At 66.6% G+C, this 19469-nt stretch overlaps 1 protein-coding gene across 1 annotated transcript in view; it reads right to left on the minus strand.

Annotated features, from left to right (window-relative positions):
• Positions 1–2815: 2815 nt before the first annotated feature.
• CELSR2 (cadherin EGF LAG seven-pass G-type receptor 2) overlaps positions 2816–19469 on the minus strand; it is a 63117-nt gene continuing 46463 nt past the window's right edge. Inside the window, exons 18-35 of the mRNA XM_045015104.1 lie at positions 18491–18700; positions 17433–17616; positions 16137–16280; positions 15028–15211; positions 14232–14399; positions 13976–14102; positions 13492–13692; positions 13008–13182; positions 11835–11947; positions 9841–9920; positions 9015–9141; positions 8489–8611; positions 8053–8183; positions 7829–7917; positions 7387–7557; positions 6538–6759; positions 5540–5786; positions 2816–4697 (exon numbers count right to left, since the gene is read on the minus strand). Coding sequence (XP_044871039.1) covers positions 4676–4697; positions 5540–5786; positions 6538–6759; positions 7387–7557; positions 7829–7917; positions 8053–8183; positions 8489–8611; positions 9015–9141; positions 9841–9920; positions 11835–11947; positions 13008–13182; positions 13492–13692; positions 13976–14102; positions 14232–14399; positions 15028–15211; positions 16137–16280; positions 17433–17616; positions 18491–18700 — 2718 coding nt within the window. The 3' untranslated portion in view covers positions 2816–4675. The remainder of the gene's footprint in view (positions 4698–5539; positions 5787–6537; positions 6760–7386; positions 7558–7828; positions 7918–8052; positions 8184–8488; positions 8612–9014; positions 9142–9840; positions 9921–11834; positions 11948–13007; positions 13183–13491; positions 13693–13975; positions 14103–14231; positions 14400–15027; positions 15212–16136; positions 16281–17432; positions 17617–18490; positions 18701–19469) is intronic.

Genomic DNA, 19469 nt, shown 5'->3' on the forward strand with positions numbered 1-19469 from the left:
GGTGTCAACTGGTGTCTCTCCATCAGCTGCAGCAGAGCTACCTCCATTCCAGAGGGGTTGGGGGGTCCTGGCCCTCTCTAATGTTAACCCTTCCCCCTCCAGCGCTGGATCCCTAGACCCATCACACCCCTGGCTCATGCCGTGAAGCTGACCCGCAACCTGTGAGTCTAGCTTCAGGCTGAGCAAAGAGCCCCGCTGGGATTATAAGCTTTGGGCGCAGCGCAGCCAGGAACATCCCTTTGCTCTGCTCTGGATTCTCGGTGTGGGAGCTCGGAGATGGGGGCACTAGGATCCTGTGTTAGACAAGACCATCTCGTGCTGGGCAGCAGCGCCCTAGGCTCTGTAACTGGGGCCTGAGCCTCGGAGAGGCCCCTGGAGGTAATATCTGAGCCGAAAGCGGCTCAGCCGATCTGGGGCCCACATTCTTTGGAGCCAGCCGGAGGTTCCCAGCTGTTTGGGAAATCTCCCCCATGCTTCAGGTGGGTCTGCGAACACTGGCACTGGTGTGGCACTGAAATGCTGTGAACTGAGCCCCCCGGGGAGGCTGGCCCCAGCTACCTGGCACAAGCGGTGTTAAGAGAGGAGCTATTTTTGTACTTGTTTATGGGCATTGAAATACTAATGCTTGCAGGAGGGGTTGGCTCTGTACCCAACTCTCTCTAATACATTCTATTTTTAAATAAAGCCGGTGGCTGCTGGTCCCTTTCTTGCAAGAGAGCGGCTGGGCTGGGGAGAGAACACACAAGCTGAGCAGGGCCCTGGCAAGCAGAGTCCAGCCCCAGGGAGAGGCCCGTTGTGGGAGCTGGGGCTCTGGGAGCATCCAGGGGCTCTGGCTCCCTTTCCTTGCAGAGTAACCCCCTCTACAGGCCTGGGAGAGTCGGGACTAGGGAGTTAACGCATGTAGGGAGCTGCTGGGGCTGCGCTGGACCCTGGGGCCTGGTCACCCGGCACGTGTGCTCCTGTCAGCGGAGCAGCTCCCCTGTAATCGCCTTCCGGCCTGGGCAGAGGAGCAAGCTCAAGCCAGATGAGCTCGGCCCCCCAGCAGGTGCTAGGAACCCCCACCCCCCAAGCCTTGGGGGCACTGCTGCTCCCGCTCCATTGCACCAGCTTAGCCGGGGCATGGGGCCTCCCTGCCCCCACCCTGACATGATCTCTTCTGGCAGCCCAGGGGAGAGCCAGGCAGGGAGGCCCTGAGCAGGGCCAGGGGGGTCTTTCCATGGGAGTCAGCGGTCTATGGCTCAGTCCTAGTGACTTTCCTGAGGTCACCCAGCGAGCCTGTAGCAGAGGTAGGAGCAGAACCCAGGAGTCCTGGCTCCTACGACCCTGCCCCAAACTCAGCCCCCTGCAGAGCCTGGCCCACAACCCAGGGATCCTGCCTTCACTCTGCTTCGCTGCCCCACCCCCCCAGTGTGGACCAGGTGGGGGAGAAGCTCCAGCATTGGCCAAAGTAGCCTCTTAGCCAGGCCTGGGTTTGAATTGAAGCAAAGGCGAGTCCTGCAGGAAAACAACCCACCTCGGCTGCACCCTCGGGAGAATTGTTGCTGGATGCCCCCAGCGGGCCCCACGCCTGGGAGGGGCTCTGGCAGCAGGGAGCCTGGGTGGGCCTGTGCTTGCTCAGCAAGAGCCTGGGTCCAGTTGATGCAGGGCTTTGGGGACACAGTGGTACAGGTGGGGTAACCAGAGGGGCCTGACCCCAGGGCAGTGTCCTGGGGGCTGGGAGCAGAGCCAGGGTGCCATGGGCTCTACCAACCCCCCAGCACTGAGCTAACCGGGGGCTGTTGCATGTGAGCTTAGCGCTCGGGCAGCATCCAGGCCTGAGGCCCCAGGGCTGTCACTGCAGCTAGGCCCCTTTACACTGGCTGAGTCTGGGTGACCCAGATCCTCAGCTACCCACCTTCCCGCCCGCAGCGGGCGTCCACAAGCCGAGGGCAGCAAGCAGCCAGCCGCGTGTGTGTGTCTGCCCCCAGCTCAGGGGCTTAGTGCCAGAGCCTGGGGGGTCGCTCCTCACAGCTTTGCCCAGTCGGCCCCGGAGCACAGGGCTTCACGCAGGAGGCCACAAGCTGGGGCTCAGCTGTTCTTCACAATGCAACATCTAAACAAACCCCAGACCCGGCACGGCTGGGGCCAAGGGCCCACAAAACCAGCATGGAGCCAGCCACGGGCTGAGCCTGTCCCTGCACCACTTGTTCTTGGTGGGAGGCAGAGCTGAGGTCAAATGTGGGGTCCCAGTGATGGGGGGCATCCTTGGGGCAGCACACAAGGGTAATGACGCTGGCCTGCAGTGGGGCATGGCTGGTCTCATGGCACAGGACAGCTTCCCCCTTAACGCCCAGTGGTTGGGCCCTGCCCAGCTGCACCCAGCCCAGCTCCTGCCCAGCCTGGCCATGGGGCTGGTCAAGCCCCTGAGGTGTGATCTGGGATTCTTGCCACTCTCAATAACTGATTCTCCAGCCCCCACGGGTGGGACCGTGCCCCTCCTGAGACCCCCAACAGCTCAGCCCTTCAGTGCCTGCCGGGGGGTGCGGGACCTGGCTTGGTAGGGGGAGGATTTTAGCAGCAGCAGGACCAAGCTGCAGCTTTACAAATAAAAACCCAGGAAGGGTTCAAACCCGCAGCCCCCTCGCTGACCTGGGCACTGCGATGAGCGCCCAGCAGGTTGGGGGGGCCTCCTTTGTGCAGCTCTGGGAGGGGCTGAGGGCCTGCCCCCAGAGAACGGTGTCCCACACAGGGTGCCCCCAGATCCCTTGCCCCCACTCCCCTCCCCCCCCCCGGCTGAAACCCTGCTGTGGAATGACACTGCAGCACACGAGCCCAGAGTCAGCTGGTTCTTTAAATAAAAAAGCGTCCAGCAAGCGCCATCAAATTAACAATTACACCAGAGTCAACAGCAGCGTCATGTGTCCGCTCCCCCCTCCTCCCCCACCCAGCACCTCCCCATCTACCTGCAGCAGAGACAGGCCGGCCGTGGCCCAGGGGCTGGGGACACGTATCAAAAAGCACTTTCCAAAAGTCCTGGTGGGTGCCCCCTGGGCCAGTGCTGGCAGGGGGCGTAGAAAACGAAGGCGTTGAGGCAGAAAGGCAGGCGTGGCAGGGCCCTTGCCCAGTGGCGTGGGAGCCCCTCATTCACTCAGTGTTGGGGGGGGGTGTCCCACAATAATCGCAGCCTGGCTGACGTGGCAGGATCTCATCTCCCCCATCAGCCTTGGCTAAGGGCCTGGCGCTGCTAATGGGGGCCTGGCAACCTTGCCAGCGTAGCCGGCTTTAACGGCTTGAGCCTATAGCAGTCCAGGAGTGTCTTTCTTGGCCCCGCCATGGGCACCTGGCCCATCCTGCCGAGCTGGGGACTGCTGCTGTCGCTTGCCACAGGTGCAGAATGTGGCCCTGTCAGTGGGGCCCTTCTCTCACCCAGCTGCCCCAGATGCTCTGCAAAGCCACCCCCAGCCACCCGCACCGTGCCCTGATCCCCAGGGCGTCATAGCAGCACTGCTGGGCACGGAATGGGCACGCCATGCAGCACTGTGCCAGCACGGGAGACGCAGGCACGTTCCAGGCTCAGCATCACCATGGCAGCGTGTTCAGGCCTGGGGCCGGTTCACTGTGGGGCCAGCCCAGTCCCCGCTCATGTTCCCACACCTGGTCAGGCCTTGGGGGCGGGGGGCCACAGTGAAATTCCCTGGGGTCTGGGCCAGAGACGCTGAGTACACAGCCTGCCCAGCAGTAGCTGGGGCACTTGGCCCTCTGCCAGGCAGCCCCATGTGGCAATGACCAACCCCAGGGCTGTTTGGGGGGGGGCAATGCCAGGACGTGGGGGGGGGAGAATAGGGGCAACCAGCACAGGGGCCCAGTGGCACTCAAGCCAGGGCTGTGCCCCAGGCACCCAGTCCCATCGTGAGCGGCTCTGCACGGCGATATCTGTCCGGCCAGCCGCGTGCCTGGAGCTGTGGCGTGGCCAGCGTGGGGCTCAGTGCGTTCACCAGGAGCCAAAGTGCAGCCGGTCAAGTACGTTCATGGTCCTGGCTCCCTGCCCCGCACAGCACCAGCCAGGAGGGGGCTGCATTGGGCACAAAAACCCTGGCAGGTCGAGGAGGTACCCTGGGTCCTTTCGCGCCCCGGTGACGAGCCAGTGGGGCACCTGGCAGGAGCGTGGGGTGGTGCAGCTTGTGCCCCAGGTGGAGGCCCCATCAGCTGGTCCCCAGGGCACAGGGGCCCCATCAGCTGGCGGCTGGTCCCTAGGATGGAGGGACCCCCATCGTCTGTTCCCCAGGGCAGAGGGGCCTCGTCTGTTGGCAGCTGGTTCCTGGGGCAGAGGGGCCCTATCAGCTGTCGGCTGGTCCCTGGGATGGAGGGACCCCATCATCTGGTCCCCAAGGCAAAGGGGCCCTGTCGGCTCGTTCCCAGGACAGAGGGTCCCCATCAGTTGGCAGCTGCTCCCCAGGATGGAGAGTCCCCAGCTGGCGGCTGGTCCCAAGGATGGAGGGGTCCAATCGGCTGGTTCCCGGGGCAGAGGGGCCCTGTCGGTTGGCCCCAGGGCAGAGGGACGCTGGCGGCTGGTCCCCAGGATGGAGGGGCCCCGTTAGCTGGCGGCTGGTCCCCGGGCTGGGACAGCGGGGGCCCCATTGGCTGGTGGCTGGCCCCCAGGGCAGAGGGGCCCTGTCGGCTGGGCCCCGGGGGCCGCTCAGATGGAAGTCTCGTCGCTCCTGCTCAGTGATCAGACACAGACCGAACGGGGGGTGGGGGGGAACAAACACACAGACGTATGGTCATGAGCAGCTGGGCCGGGCCCCCAGCAGGCTGGCCAGGCGGGCGGCAGAGCCACGTGGCGCGCATGTTAATGAAGGAAATTAAAGAACAGAAATCTGGGTGGTTGGGGGCAGGAGACAGAGAGGAGAGGGGGGGTTAGTGTGAGTGGAGAAGGCAGCGGAGGAGTTAGAGCAGGCGAGCGCCCCGGCAGGTTCTTCCCCCACACCCTGAATCGGCTCTGCCCCCTTGCAGCCCCAAACTCCCAGCTTGGAGCGCTGGGCCAAGCCCCTGGCCGGCTGCTCGGGGTGCGGCAGGCTCCCAGCGGCTGGGGACAGCTCGGCCCATCCTGTGACTCGCAGGGGGTGGCCGAACCCCACATGGAATTGGCGATGGGGGGAACTGAGGCTTCGGCCCCACAGCCCAGTCCAGCACTTGGGACTCGTCCCGGCGGGGGGGCAGAATCCGGGCCCAGAGTGAGGGCAGAGCCATGGGGACACTAGGCCAGGGGAGGAGCCATCTGGGGAGGTGGAGCCTGGCTGGTTTGAATGGGCACATCACCTCCTGGGGTGATGGAGGTTGACGCAGCGCGGGGGGGGGAGGTTGGGGTGCCGAGGGAGCAGCTCCACAGCCTCCCCCCACAGCCAGATCCCAGGCAGGGCTGTGGCACTGACTGCCCTGCAGGTAGGTGCCAGAAGAGGTCAGTGGCAGGCCGGGATAGTGGTCTGCCCCTGCCCTGCTGGATCCGGAGGGTCTCCAGGCAGGACCTTGGCAGCAAGCTCGGCCCCGGGCACCTACTCACTCGGAGCCGGAGGAGTCCTCATCCACTGTGCCGGCCTTAATGCTCATGGCGATGGGCATCACCCCGTTGAGCTGCTCCTGCAGCGTCTGGCGGGGGCACGGAAGAACCCTGCCCCCCCGGCTGCCCTCGCTGCCCGTCGAGGAGCCACGCGATGCCACCATGCCCGGCGGGGGGGCCGAGAGCTCGCTGGGTACAGGGCGGAGGCTGTTCTCGCTGATGGGGGGGAGGCACTTCTTCTTCAGGATCCCTGCGGGGGGAGATGGGGTGGGGGGTGAGGCCGGGGTGGGGGGAGTTGGAGGGGGAGCCGTGAGGCTGGGGAAGAAGATGGAGCGGGCCCAGGCAGCTGGGGCGGGGACAGATGGGAGGGGCCATGAGGCCGGGGTGGGGGGAGATGGGAGGGGCCGTGAGGCCGGGTCAGAACAGATGGGCGGGGCCATGAGGTGCGGCGGGGGGAGATGGGAGGGGCCGTGAGGCCGGGTGGGAACAGATAGGAGGGGTCATGAGGTGGGGCAGGGGGAGATGGGAGGGGCTTGCAGCGAAGGTGAGGGGGACCCTCCCGGTTCCTGTCCCGGGCAGGCGCCCTGTGCCGCGCTGCAGATGGAGGAATCGACCCATGGGAGCAGAGCCGGCCCATCCAGCCTGGGCTCCCAGATCCTGCAGCCAGCGGGACCAGAGCAGTTCCTGTGGCTTTGCCAGGCTCGCCTCACCTGCAGCGCCTGCCTCTCTGCAGCATTGGTCAGCCCCGGCCTGGCAGGAGCCTGCGACCACCAGCTGCCATGCTGGTCCAGTGCCACCCGGCGAAGGGATGGAGAAGCCATGCCAGGCTCTGCCGTGTCTATAGGGGAAGCTCTAAGGACCCTCTAGCCCCTGGAGCACCCCACCCCCACTCAGTAGTATCTGTGGAGGACCCCTGCCCCGCACAGCACCCTCCCGCCAGCCTTGCAGTGCAGTGCTGGACCCCAACCCTGGGGTGGGGGGGTGCTGGGTTCCCCGCTTACCTTTCTGGGGCTGGGCAGTGGGGTTGGGTAGTGGAACCAGCACGTTCTTGTCCAGGGCCTCCCCGTTCTCCCTGGGTGCCTCTTCCAGGGGTCCCAGCCACACCTGCTCCGCGGCTGGCTCCACCCGCAGCGTCTCGGGACCGGTGTGTCCGTCACTCTCGCTGGCTGTGGTCACAAACTCCCCCGGCCAGTAGGGCTTGCCGTGGGCCAGCAAGTTATCCGCTGGGGGAGAGCACAGTGAGCCGGGGACCCCAGAGCCAGCTCCCCATCACCCCGGGGCCGCTCCTGCTCACGCTGGGCAGGCGAAGGGAGGGCAGCACTCAGCATGGGGCAGGAGCCCGGCATGAGGCAGGCACCTGATGTGGAGCAGGTGAGGGGAGGGCAGGCGAGGAGAGGGAAGCACCCGGCAAGGGGAGGGCAGACACCTAGCGTGGGGCAGGTGAGGGGAGGGCAGGCGCCCGGCATGGGGCAGGCGAGGGGAAGGCAGCACCCGACGTGGGGTAGGCGAGGGGAAGGCAGCACCCGGTGTGGGGCAGGTGAGGGGAGGGCAGCACCCGGTGTGGGGGAGGTGGGCAGGCGAGGGGAGGGCAGCACCCGCCATGGGGCAGGCGAGGGGAGGGCAGGCGCCTGGCATGGGGCAAGCGAGGGGTGGGCAGCACCCAGCGTGAGGCAGGCACCCGGGGTAACAGGACAGCCAGGGCAGGGGTGGAAAGGTGCCAGCCAGGAGAGCAGGACGTTGCCAAGTCCCACGGCTTACCCACCTCCCCTCCCAGAATGGGGCTCCTGGGCGCTGACCCTCTGTGGGGGCTGCTCCCTCCCCTGTGGGCAGCCCCCAGGTCCCGACGTTACCTTTGGGGGCGCTGTGTGGCGGCAGCTTCTCGCTGGGGGGGCCCAGCAGGTTCTCCCAGCAGGGCTCCCCCGGGAACGCCTCGTCCTCACTGTCCGAGGAGTGGGTGGAGGCATAGGAGCCGCTCTGGTCATCCTCCAGGGACAGGTCGCTGTCCGAGTCCGTGTCGTGTTCTGGGGCAGGGTCACACAGAGAGCTCAGCACGGTGCCCGCGCCCTGCCCCTAGCCCCCAGCTCCCCACAGTGGGCCACTGGCCTGCAGGGCCCCTCCCAGCCTAGGGCATAGCCGGGAGGTGGATCCTGGTGCCAGGCTCCAGACACCCCTGTTCTGCCCCTGAGTCAATCGCCCCCCCGCTCCCGGTGTGGAAGGCACCAGAGGACGCTGTCACTAGCCGCTCGCCCTGCGTCGCCCAGCAGAGGGCACCACCGTTCCACCACTCCTCACCGTTCGGCTGGTCCGTGGCCTCCAGGAAGTGGGCACCGGTGTCCGTCTGCCCGCTGGGCACCTGGCAGCTCTTCAATCCGGACTCTTCCCTGCAAAACACGGCCGGGACGCTAGAGCTACACAGGGCCCGGCCACACTGGGCTCTGGAGCCCCCACCCCCCGGCCCAGCGCTGACTCAGGGGGTCTCTAGGAGGGCCAGGGGGCCCTGGCAGGGCGGGTGGTACCTGAGCACGAAGGGGATGTAGCTGTGCTGGCTCTTGCCGGAGTGCACGGTGCTGTACAGGGAGCCCGTGGAGGCGCCGAAGGGCGTGTGGTACAGCCTGCCGGGCACATATGTGTTGTTGCAGTTGTAGGCCTGGGGGTGGGGGGCAGAGAACAGCGGGGTGGACAGTGAGTCACTGCTTCTTCTGACACTTCCCACTCAGCGTGCTGCCCCTCCCCCAGCACCTCAGCCCTGGGGTCCTCCACCTCTGCCGGTGCCCCTCACCCCCGACCCGCAGCCCATGCCAGTCCACCCCTGGGCTCCCCCACAGCTCTGCCAGTGCCCCTCACTCCTGACCCGCAGCCCCTGCCAGCCCAGCCCTGGTAAAGATGACGCCACCCAGGACAGAGAGCCAAGCTGAGGCACAGTTACTCCGGCTGTGCGGAGCCGGCACTCACCGCAGTCAAGGTGGATTTGGTGGTGAGCTCGGGGTCTGTGCTGTGCTTCTTGCTGCAGCTGAATTTCAGAGCCTTCCTCACGTCCTTGCTGAAGACGATGCAGGCGAGGAAGATGAAGGGACCCTGAGGGAGGATGCGAGGGGCAGGTCAGAGCCCGCCAGGGCTGAGCTGGGCCAGGGGACCCGAATGGAGCTGGGGGGAGTCCATGATCCAGGCCCCCTGCCCCGATGTGCTGCCACGCTTCCTGCTGGGGGATGATGGCTCTGGGGGCAGGGGCCCGCACAGGGCTCCTCCAGAGGGGATCTCTGCGCCAGGCCCAGATCCCCCCGCAGCTGTCAGCGCAATCCCCCCAGCACCATGGTGTGAGGCCGGCTCTGGGCCAACAGGGCCACGCAGGGCTGCAGGGGCCTCTGGGCCACCTCTACTCAGGCTCGGCTCCTGGGCCAAACTGGGGAGACCCCCGCCCCCGCTGGGGAAAAGGCCCCACCCATCCTGGGGGAAGGCCCCGCCCCCTGTCCCACTGTACCTGGAGGCAGTTGAAGCCGGCAAAGAGGTAGTGGAAGAGGATGGAGTCGCTGTTGACGGAGAGCAGGGCCAGGAGCCATGTCACGCTAACCAGCAGCAGCACCAGGAATGCCGCCCGCAGCCCCGACCTGCGCCGGGCAGAGGGGTCAGGCCAGGCCAGAGATGCCGACCCCGCCTGTACCGACCCCTCCCCCACCCACACCAACCCCTCCCTCACCTGCCCCCACACCAACCCCGCCCGGGCCAACCCCTCCCCTACTCACCCCCACACCGACCCTGCCCATGCCATCCCCTCCCCCACCCCCCCAGCAACTCCACCCATACCAACCCCTCCCTCACCTGCCCCCAAACCAACCTCGCCCGGGCCAACCCCTCCCCTACCCACCCCCACACCAACCCCGCCCTTGCTGACCTCTCCCCTGCCCATGCCCACACCAACCCTGCCCGTGCCATCCCCTCCCCCACCTCCCCAGCAACCCCACCCATGCCAACCCCTCCCCTGCCCACACCAACCCCGCCTGCACCGACCGCTTCCCTGCCCACCCCCACCAACCCCCCACACCCAAACTGCTACCTACAGACCCCACTGCACAATACAGCCCCCCTTCCCCCACAACGCCCCACACCCACCCCTGCAGCACATACTGAGGGGGTAGGGGCTGTTCCCCCAGCAGAGCTGTCCCCCCCCCAAGAAACACTTCCCAGGTTCCCTCCCCCTGGGAGCAGGCCTCAGTCAGCACTTCCCGTGCTGCCCCGCCAGCCAGGGCTGCCCAGCTCTGCCACAGTGTGCCAGGCACTAGGGGGGCAGGGGGAGGGGGAAGACTCACACTGGGCCCCTCTTCTCGAAGCCTCGCTCCTGGGCCAGGCAGGCGGCTTTGGTGGCCAGGACATGGAGGAAGACGCTCGTCTACAGGGGGGAGAGGGTGGGTCAGCAGCTGGAGGCAGGGCCCAGGGCCCCCCCGCCCCTCCCCACAGTCTGCCCAAGTGGCCATAGTGCAGAGCCCAAGGCAGAAGGGGGGATGCGGCTGTGCCGGCATGAGCCACAGGAAGCAGCCCCCAGGTCAGAGCCCTGGTCTGGGACACTTACAAGGAATCCATGGTAGTGGGGTTCCCTTCCTGGCCCAGCATGACAGGAGGAGTCTGGAGGCCAGTGGGAGGGAGAGCAGCAGGTCTGCATGGCCCGGGCCCTTCCCTCGCCCCTCATGGCTCTCCCCAGCAGGGGACCTCAGCGGGAAAACTGAGGCACTGAGAGGCAAAGGGGCCTGTCCCAGGTCAAACAGAAAGTTAGTGGCAGGCCTGGGAAGAGAACCCTAGAGTCCTGGCTCCCAACTACCCTGCTCTAATCACTAGACACCTCCCCAAGCAGGGATAGAATCCAGGAGTCCTGACTCCTAGTCCCCCCCAACAACTAGAGTGAGTCTGTGTGGGGTGGGAAGTGCAGCCCACATGGGTGAGTGCCAAGTGCTCAGCGAGGGTGGTGGGGGGAGGCAGCGTGTGCAGTGTGGGTGCAGGTAATGAAGCTGGCGCTGCTCTGTGCAGGATTGACCAGCTGTGCCCGCGGGGGTGGTGGGGGCACCCAGGGCGGGTGCAATGATGTTTCGCGCCCTAAGCGAAACTTCCACCTTGCACCCCCCACCCTGAGCCCTGTGGCAGCCCTCCGCCCTGAGGCGCCCCCGCCCCGCGGCAGCTCCCCCACTCCGCCCTGAGGCACCTCCCCCTACGGCAGCTCCCCCCGGCCCGGGGAGCTGTGCGGCAGCTCCCCGCCCCAGCTCACCTCTGCTCCGCCTCCTCCCCGAGCACGCCGTCGCTGCTCCACTTCTCCCGCCTCCCAGGCTTGCGGCGCCAATCAGCTGTTTGGCACCGCAAGCCTGGGAGGGAGAGAAGCAGAGCGGGGTGGCATGCTCAGGGGAGGAGGCGGAGCAGAGGTGAGCTGGGGCGGGGAGCTGTTCCCCTGCATGCAGGGGCGGCTCTAGGCATTTTGCCGCCCCAAGCACGGCAGGCGCTGCCTTCGGCCAGCTTGCCTGCGGAGGCCTGCGGGAGGTCCGCCAAAGCCGCGGGACCAGCGGACCCTCCGCAGGCAAGCCGCCGAAGAGAGCCAGCCTGCCGCCCTCGCGGCGACCGGCAGAGTGCCCCCTGTGGCTTGCCGCCCCAAGCACACGCTTGGCGTGCTGATGCCTGGAGCCGCCCCTGCCTGTGTTCCACCCCCCGCCCCCTTACTTGCTGCAGGTGTCCTTCCCCGCGCCTCCCTACACCAAGTCCCTCTACCTAAATGCCGACGACGATCAGGGCAGCCAAAGATCTGGCCGCCGTGGTCACCGCTGAAGGACCCGAAATGCCGCCCCCCAAATGCTAGCGCCCTAGGCAACCGCCTAGGTCACCTAATGGGTTGAACCGGCCCTGGGGGCACCCCATGTGCGGCCCCCTGCAACTGTGATGTCAGCAAAGGCTTCGACCCCGACTGCAACAAAACCAGCGGGGAGTGTCACTGCAGGGTGAGTGAGGGTGATACCACTGCAGGGGTGCCTGGGTGAGCTGGGGGGAGATACCACTGCAGGGGAGCTGGCAGGGTGCCTGGCTCAGCTGGGGGGAGATATCACTGCAGGGAGACTGGGGGGTGCCTGGTTCAGCTGGGGGGAGATACCACTGCAGGGGGACTGGGAGGGTGCCCGGGCCAGTTGAGGGGAAATACCACTGCAGGGGTACTGGGGGGGGGTGTCCGGGACAGACCATGCTGCTGTTGGTCTTGCTGGCCTTTGATCCTCCCTGTGTCTCCCCAGCTCCATGCACTAGCCTCCGAGACCCCCACTGCCCCCATACGCACCGAGACGGCGAAGGCGATGGGCCCAGCGAAGCTCCAGACCAGTGTGTCGTAGATGGAGAGCCAACAGAAATCGGGGTTCCCATAGCCCTCAGGGTCCAGCCCCACGGCCAGCCCTGTGAAGAGAGGAGCCATCACATCTCATCCTGGCAGGGTACTGAGGAGCCAGCAATCCACGAGCCCTCAGACCAGGAAGGATGCGATCAGGGAACAGCTGCCGGCATCAATCTCACCCAGAACATCCATATCCCTGATCGCAAGATGACATCTAAGGGGTTGGATTGTGAGCCTGTGTGCCGATGGGACCCAGCAGCCCAGAGAGATGCTACCTAATGTGAAGGGCTGGGCTCCAAAGAAGAGGTGACGTCCTGCCCCTCGGGAGAGGTCCATGGATACCAGACCTGCCACTGGAACGTCCCTACGTACCGTCAGCGAGAGGACAAAAGACATTTTTCTCTCTCGTGCCCGTGAAGAGGAGTCAGGCAAGTGGATTTGCAGCTCAGAGCACATGGCAGGAGGGGGATCAAACCCCAAAACAAAAGAAACTTGGGATCTTTGTGCTGCTTGGATGCTGGGGGGCCAAGTGTTTCTAGGCATAAGCAAGAGCTGCCCAGCTGCTTGGCCTGGGTTAGCCCTAAAGGACACATACAGCTGGCTTCTCATAGAAGCCTCTATTACCTTTTGAAACTTAAGACTGGAAATCATTTGTGTATCTGTTTCCTGCTGTAACCTCGACAGTAATCCTCGTAACCTTTTCCTAGCTAATAACTCTGTAGATAGTTTGTTAGAGGATTGGCTGCAAGCCTTGTCCTTGGGGTGAGATCTAAGGTGCAGCAGAGCTGGGGGAAGTGACTGGTCCTTTGGGACTGGGAGTGACCTGAACCTTGCTGTGATCTGTGGTGAGGGACCAGCTACCACAAAGGCCGGCTCACTGGGGTGGCGAGACAGAGGGGAATGCCCCAGGGGACTGTCAGTAACTCCAGAGGCATCCACACTAGATAACTGGTTGGTGAGGGCTCAGTACAGAACTCCCAGCCAGCATGGGGAGCGGGGGCGCCCTGCTCCTCCCAGCCTGCCGAGAGCACTCCCCTCCCTGCCTTGCCCAGCTGCTGACAGCGGAGGCTGGGTGGGAGCAGACGTAGCCCCAGCAGGGAGGCAGGGCAGCGCCGGGCTCACCTGTGATGAAGGCTGGCACACCCCAGCCCACCATATAGTAGAAGCGCATGGGGCTGTGGTTGATGTCCCGCACCTCGCTCAGCATGCGGTAGAGGTGCAGTGCCTCCAGCAGGAGCCAGGCAAAAGTGCACATGTAGAAGAAGTGCAGCAGGATGGCGATCACGGTGCAGGCAAACTGCGGAGAGAGCCGGGTGTTAGGGAGTGGGGGGAGGCGGCACAGCCGTGGAAAGGCCCCAGGACACCCCAGTTAGCGTGTGCCCCACAGGTTCTGGGGCGCCTTGCTGCCCCCAGCTGGGAGACTGCACACTGCAGGGCCTCCATGCATGGGCTCAGCCAGCCCCGCCAGGGCTCCATGCGGAGGCACAGGGCCCAGCTGCCACCTGCACAAGGGTCACGAGGCCGCTCAGCGCCCACCCCGTGCCAGTCGTGCCGCAGGAGGGACCCAGGCTGGCCTAGCCCACCCCCCACCCGCCCACAAGCTCACGGGGATGTCGGCCTGGTTGATGCCCAGCAGGAAGACGAGCTCAGCGAGGAAGAGGGCGGCGGCGGTGTTCTTGCGGATGCTGTGCTGGTTGGCGTGCAGGGCCCGCAGGCCAGCCAGCACCAGGAAGGTGAGCAGGAGACTGCCCAGCGTCACAGCCACGGAGGCGTAGGTGATGGTCTGCAGCGGCAGGATCTCCCCGTTCTGCGGGGCATAGGGGGACTCGTTGAGGAGCAGTCAGGCACCATGGGCCCCACCCCGCAACCAGCTCGGGGATCACAGATCACCATAGCCCCACCCTCTCTCACACGGGGCCTGCCCATGGCTCCACCTCCTTGGGGATGGGACTCCTCCCCCTCTCATCACTGACACTGTGGGCCCACCCATAGCCCCACTCCCTGGAGGATGGGGCTCCTTCCCCTCTCACCTCTAACACTGTGACCCCACCCATGGCTCCACCCCCTGGGGTGGGGCCCTGTCTGCTCACCTCTCTCCTGGAGATGTCCATCAGCACCGCGAAGCTGGTCATGTGGCTGCACTGGCAGCTGACGTGGCTCTGGTTCCTGAAGACCAGCTCACAGCCCCTGGCCGACCAGCCACCCACCCCGCCAGGCCTGGGGAGCAGGAGAGACGGAGTTGGGGGGGGCCTGGGCTCGCAGGCCCTGTCCCCTCACCGGGGTCCCCCAGAGCCCCTCCTCACAGGGGGCGGGCTGGGGGTGCAGGGCCCGGCTGGGGGTACTCACAGCATGGAGTGGTTCCAGAAGACGCAGATGGGCTTGGAGCGCTCCTCCATCTCCAGCAGCCGGAACTGCACGGTGACAGGCTTCTCCAGCGCCCGCGGCCCCCGCTGCTCCTCGGTGTGCACGCTGATGCTCACCACCGGCGTGTTGATGACGGGCCGTTTGGGGACCCTGCGGGAACAGCCAGGGCTGTGGGACCCAGCGCCACGCGCCCCCCTTGCCGCAGCCCCGGGACCTGTGTGCTCCGCCCCCCCAGCGACCTGCCCCCCCACAGCTACCTGCCCCCCGTCTGCGGCCCCTGTGCCTCTGCCACCACACAACTACCTGCCCCCGCCTGCACCTCTTCTCCCCCCAGCTACCTGCCCCCCTCCTGCGCCCCCTGTGCCTCTGCCCCCACAGCTACCTGTCCCCCGCCTATGCCCCCTGTGCCTCTGCCCCCCACAGCTACCTGCCCCCACCTGCACTCCTGTGCCACACCTACCTGCCCCCCTCCAGCTACCTGCCAGAGGATATGAGTGAGGGTCCCAGCCCAGTTCCCAGGAGGGCCAGGGAGACCGAGCTCCCCTGGGGACCCCGCAGGGCAGGGCCATGGCACGTTGGCTGAAGGAAACAGGGGCCAACTGCCTCTCGCTGCCTGACCCCACACCATCTTCTCCCCAACCCCCCCCCGGCTCCTCTCCCCAGCGACCCCCGCTCTTGTACCGAGCACCTCCCAGCTCCTCTCCCCATCGCCCCCCCCCGGGCTCCTCGCCCCAGCACCCCACCCCCACCGGGATCCTTTCCCCAGCACTGTGGGTACCGCAGGCTCCGCTTGTCCGTATCGTAATGCTCCGGCAGCAGCCCTGCCAGCGTGCGGTAGATAATCACGCTCGCCACGGCCTGGCCCTCACTCAGATCCGGATGCCTCTTGTGCCGGGTCACCGACGGCTCCTCCTCCTCCTCTGCAGAGCTGGGGGGCTGCTTGGCACTGCCCATGGGGGGGTCTGGAGGGAGAATCAGGGTAGGTGAGAGCTGGGCCGGACCTTGCTCCTGCGAGGGCAGCACAGACCCAGGCAAGGACCAGTCCCACCGCACTCCCTGAACTACAGGCCGGTGCCCGCAGAGAGTGCCAGGCTGTGCCATGTTCCCCCAGGGCTGCAGTGGGTCTAAGATTACAGCCCAGCCCTGGGCTCCCCCCAGCTCTGCCGGTGCCCCTCGCTCCCAACCTGCTGCTCCCTCAATCCCAGCCCTGGGCTCCCCCCAGCTCTGCCGGTGCCCCTCACTTCCGACCTGGTGCCCCCTCAATTCCAGCCCAGGGCTCCCCACAACTCTGCCAGTGCCCCTCGCTCCCAACCTGCTGCCCCCTCAATCCCAGCCCTGGGCTCCCCGCAGTTCTGCCAGTGCCCCTCACTCCCAACCTGCTGCCCCCTCAATCTCAGCCCTTGGCTCCCCCCAGCTCTGCCGGTGCCCCTCACTCCTCACCTGCTGCCCCCTCAATCCCGGCCCTGGGCTCCCCCCAGCTCTGCCGGTGCCCCTCACTCCCCACCTGCTGCCCCCTCAATCCCGGCCCTGGGCTCCCCACAGCTCTGCCAGTGCCCCTCACTCCCCACCTGCTGCCCCCTCAATCCCGGCCCTGGGCTCCCCCCAGCTCTGCCGGTGCCTCTCACTCCCGACCTGCTGCCCCTTCAATCCCAGCCCTGGGCTCCCCACAGCTCTGCCAGTGCCCCTCACTCCCGACCTGCTGCTCCCTCAATCTCAGCCCGGGGCTCCCCACAGCTCTGCCGGTGCCCCTCACTCCCCACCTGCTGCCCCCTCAATTCCAGCCCGGGGCTCCCCCTTCAGTCCTCCCTCAATCCTGGGCTCCCCACAGGTGCTGCCCAGCTCCACCCCCTGCTGGCACCCCCTGGTGGGGCACTGCCTCTGACTGACCTTTGCTCTCAGGCGCCCGGAAGACAGTTTCAGGGAGGATGACAGTGGTTTCCAGGTCCGCGGGCTTCTCGCCCCGCAGCGCCTCGTAATGGGGCAGCTTGGCGCCAGCGAAATTCCCCTTGTCCAGCCGCACTATGGAGATGACTGGTGGAAAGACCCCCCCATGAGGGGCTGGGCCTGCCGAGGGCACAGCCAGCCGCTGTCAAGCTCACCCCACCCTCCTGCCCATGCTGGCTCCCAGCTCGGCCCATCCATGCCCTGCAGGGCTCGGCTGCCTGGACCCAGACCCCAGCCACCGCCTGCTGCCGCCCCCCCTGCACCACATGCAGGCCTCCCAGGCTGGGCAGCCAAGCCAACAACGTATGGCCACGATTCTGGGAGCCCTGGAGACTCCCGGGCCCAGCCATGGGGGCGTCGAGTGCCCACCTTTCCCAGACTGGGGCTGCTCAGGAGCGGGCCCTGTGGGGGATAAGGCTGGGCTCCCTCACAAGCTAGGGCTCCCCTTCCGGCTCCTGGGCACAGCAGCCTGCAACCCCTGTGGAGCCAGTGCCAGCCACGCCGTGACGCACAGGCCGAGGGAGGTGCCCAGAGAGCCCCTCGCCCTGCCGGAGCCCATGAGCCGCCTGCTGGGGGGGCCTGGCTCTGGGGCCGGACAGGCCCCCCAGGGCGTGGGGCTTCAACAGCTGGTTGGTCTGCAGGGCCATGTCCCCACCCTGAGCCCCAAGAGAGCTGAGCCCCAGCTGCTTCTGCGTGTTCCTGAGCAGGCAGGGAGGGGAGAGTCCCAGGATAACACCCCCACCCCACCAGAGACAGGTGCGCCCCCTACGGGCAGTGCCATGCCTGCAGGTGGGGCTGGTCAGATCCATGCCCTCGTCCTGCCCCACGGCCAGGCAGCAGCACTTAGGTACAGCACAGGGTGCAGTGGAGCCAGCCCACCCAGCTCCATGCTCCTCAGCCCCCACCTGGCCTCCGCCCAGCCCCACACTCCTCAGCCCCCCACCCAGCCTCCGCCCAGCCCCACACTCCTCAGCCCCCCACCAGCCTCCGCCCAGACCCACACTCCTCAGCCCCCCACTGGTCTCCCTGGCCCCTTCAGCTCCTGCCCTCACCGGCCATGTCTGGAGCTGGCTGGCCCTCTGCAGCGAGCCCCCAGGCCCAGGACAACTGCAGCCCTCACTGCACACGGGCACAGCCGGGCCCCCTCAGAGACAGCCCCCATGCAGTGGCCACGCCCCCCATGTGACAGCCACACCCCCATGCAGCGGCCACGCCCCCACACAGCAGCCATGCCCTCACCGATGTTGGGCGTGACGAGGGTGAAGGGGCTCAGGTAGGTCTGGCGCAGGTTCTGGCCCAGGGTGCTTGCGTAATCCTCGTAGCACTTCAGCAGCCAGGTCGTGCCGCCCTCCGTCTGCTGGATCAGCTCCCAGTGGCGCTTGTTGCTGGGATCCAGCAGGGCACTGCCCACCCGCAGCAGGTTCTGCCGGGGGGGGCACCATGAGCACGGGGCCCTGCTGGGCCGACACATGGGGCACCCCGGGTCAGCGTCCAGAGCACAGGCCTGGCTAGGCACTGTGGCAGGCTCGTCACCATGGTGACCGAGCGCCTGGGTCCCACCCCTCCGTGGCTGAGCCAAGGTCGCGGTTCTGGTCTCAGTGGGGTCATCTGGGGATCCAGCCCCATGGCTCTGATGCTGGCACCCATCTGGGGACCTGCCCGACCTGTGGGACCCGCCTGCCCCTGGGGGGACCCACCCAACCCCATGGGACCCGCCCAACCCCATGGGACCCGCCCAACCTGGGACCCACCTGCCCCTGGGGGACCTGCCCAACCCCATGGGACCCACCCAACCCTGTGGGTTCTGCCTGCCCCATCTCCCCTGCCAGGCGTTTTGCTTGTGGGTGTGAGGGGGAATCACCTGCCCCAGGCCACAAGAGCCCCAGGAATCCCCTGGGCAGCCTGCACCAAGCGACACTGGAGCCCCACATCCTTCCCATCAGCCCCCTGCCCATGCACATGCCACCAGCCATGCCCAGCCTGTGTCCTGTAAGGCATCACCGAGCCGCCCAGCCACCCTGTGCCCATACTCAGGGCAGCCCAGACAGGCATGGCAGTGCTCAGATTCTTTCCCAGGTTCCCATGCCAGCTGCTTTGCACAGGGTCAGTCTCCAGCTTGCCCCATGGGGCACATGTGTGACCCAGCAGGGGAGCATCCTCTGATCACAACAAGCCCCCTGTGCCCAGGAGCCAAGGTTCCTCCCTCTCTAGGCAATGCCACCTGAAGCCCCCACCCCTGTGCCTGCCCGGCAGGGCTTCCCTGCGCCACCCTAGTTGCTCTCCCGACTCGCTGGCACCTCGGTGAAGTGGACGTCCTGTGTGGCGGCCAAGCCAAAGCCCTGTTGGTGGCTCTCGTGCTGCAGGAGGCGGGTGCAGAGCTGGTACGCCACCCGCACGTCGCTGCCAAAGTAGCTGGTTGTGTGCTGGGTGGCATTGTGTAGCTGCAGAGCCGCCCGCTGCACCAGCCCTGGGTCCAGGAGCGACTCGTTCCGCAGCAGCCGCTCCGCCTGCGCCAGGCAAGGCAGTCATCAGTGCCGGGCACAGGGGCATGAGGTGCCTCAGACCAAACATGGCCTGGGGGTTCAGGGCCGGGCACTGGGGAGGCGGGGTGGCCTCAGACTGAATATGGCCTGGGGGCTCAGGGCCAGGCACTGGGGAGGCAGGGGGGCCTCAGACTGAATATGGCCTGGGGGCTCAGGGCCAGGCACTGGGGAGGCAGCGGGGCCTCAGACTGGATGCAGCCTGGGGGCTCAGGGCCGGGCACTGGGGAAGTGGGGGGGCCTCAGACTGAATACGGCCTGGGGGCTCAGGGCTGGGCACTGCGGAGGCGGGGGGGCCTCAGACTGAATGCAGCCTGGGGGTTCAGGGCCAGGCACTGGGGAGGCGGGGGGGCCTCAGACTGAATGCAGCCTGGGGGCTCAGGGCCGGGCACTGGGGAGGCAGGGGGGCCTCAGACTGAATACGGCCTGGGGGCCTCAACACTAGGTACCTGGGGGGACACAGGGGCATGAGGTGCCTCAGACCGAACGTGGCCTGGGGGGCTCAGGACCGGGCACCAGGAAGGCAGGGGAGTCCCAGACCAAATGCAGCCTGGGCTGGGGAGAGGCCTCATGGCTGAGGTCCGGCTGCCTTTGGAGCCCAGCTCTCATGATGCCCTCCTAAAGGATGGAACTGGTCAACTTGTGGGAAAACCCCCTCTGATTGGCTGCCTTCCCCACTGCCCTGTCTCCTGGGGAAAGGCAGCCAGTCAGAGCTGCTGCAGGAAGCTGGCAGAGC

Source organism: Mauremys mutica, chromosome 4, assembly GCF_020497125.1.
Source record: "Mauremys mutica isolate MM-2020 ecotype Southern chromosome 4, ASM2049712v1, whole genome shotgun sequence".
NCBI classification, from domain to species: Eukaryota; Metazoa; Chordata; order Testudines; family Geoemydidae; genus Mauremys; species Mauremys mutica.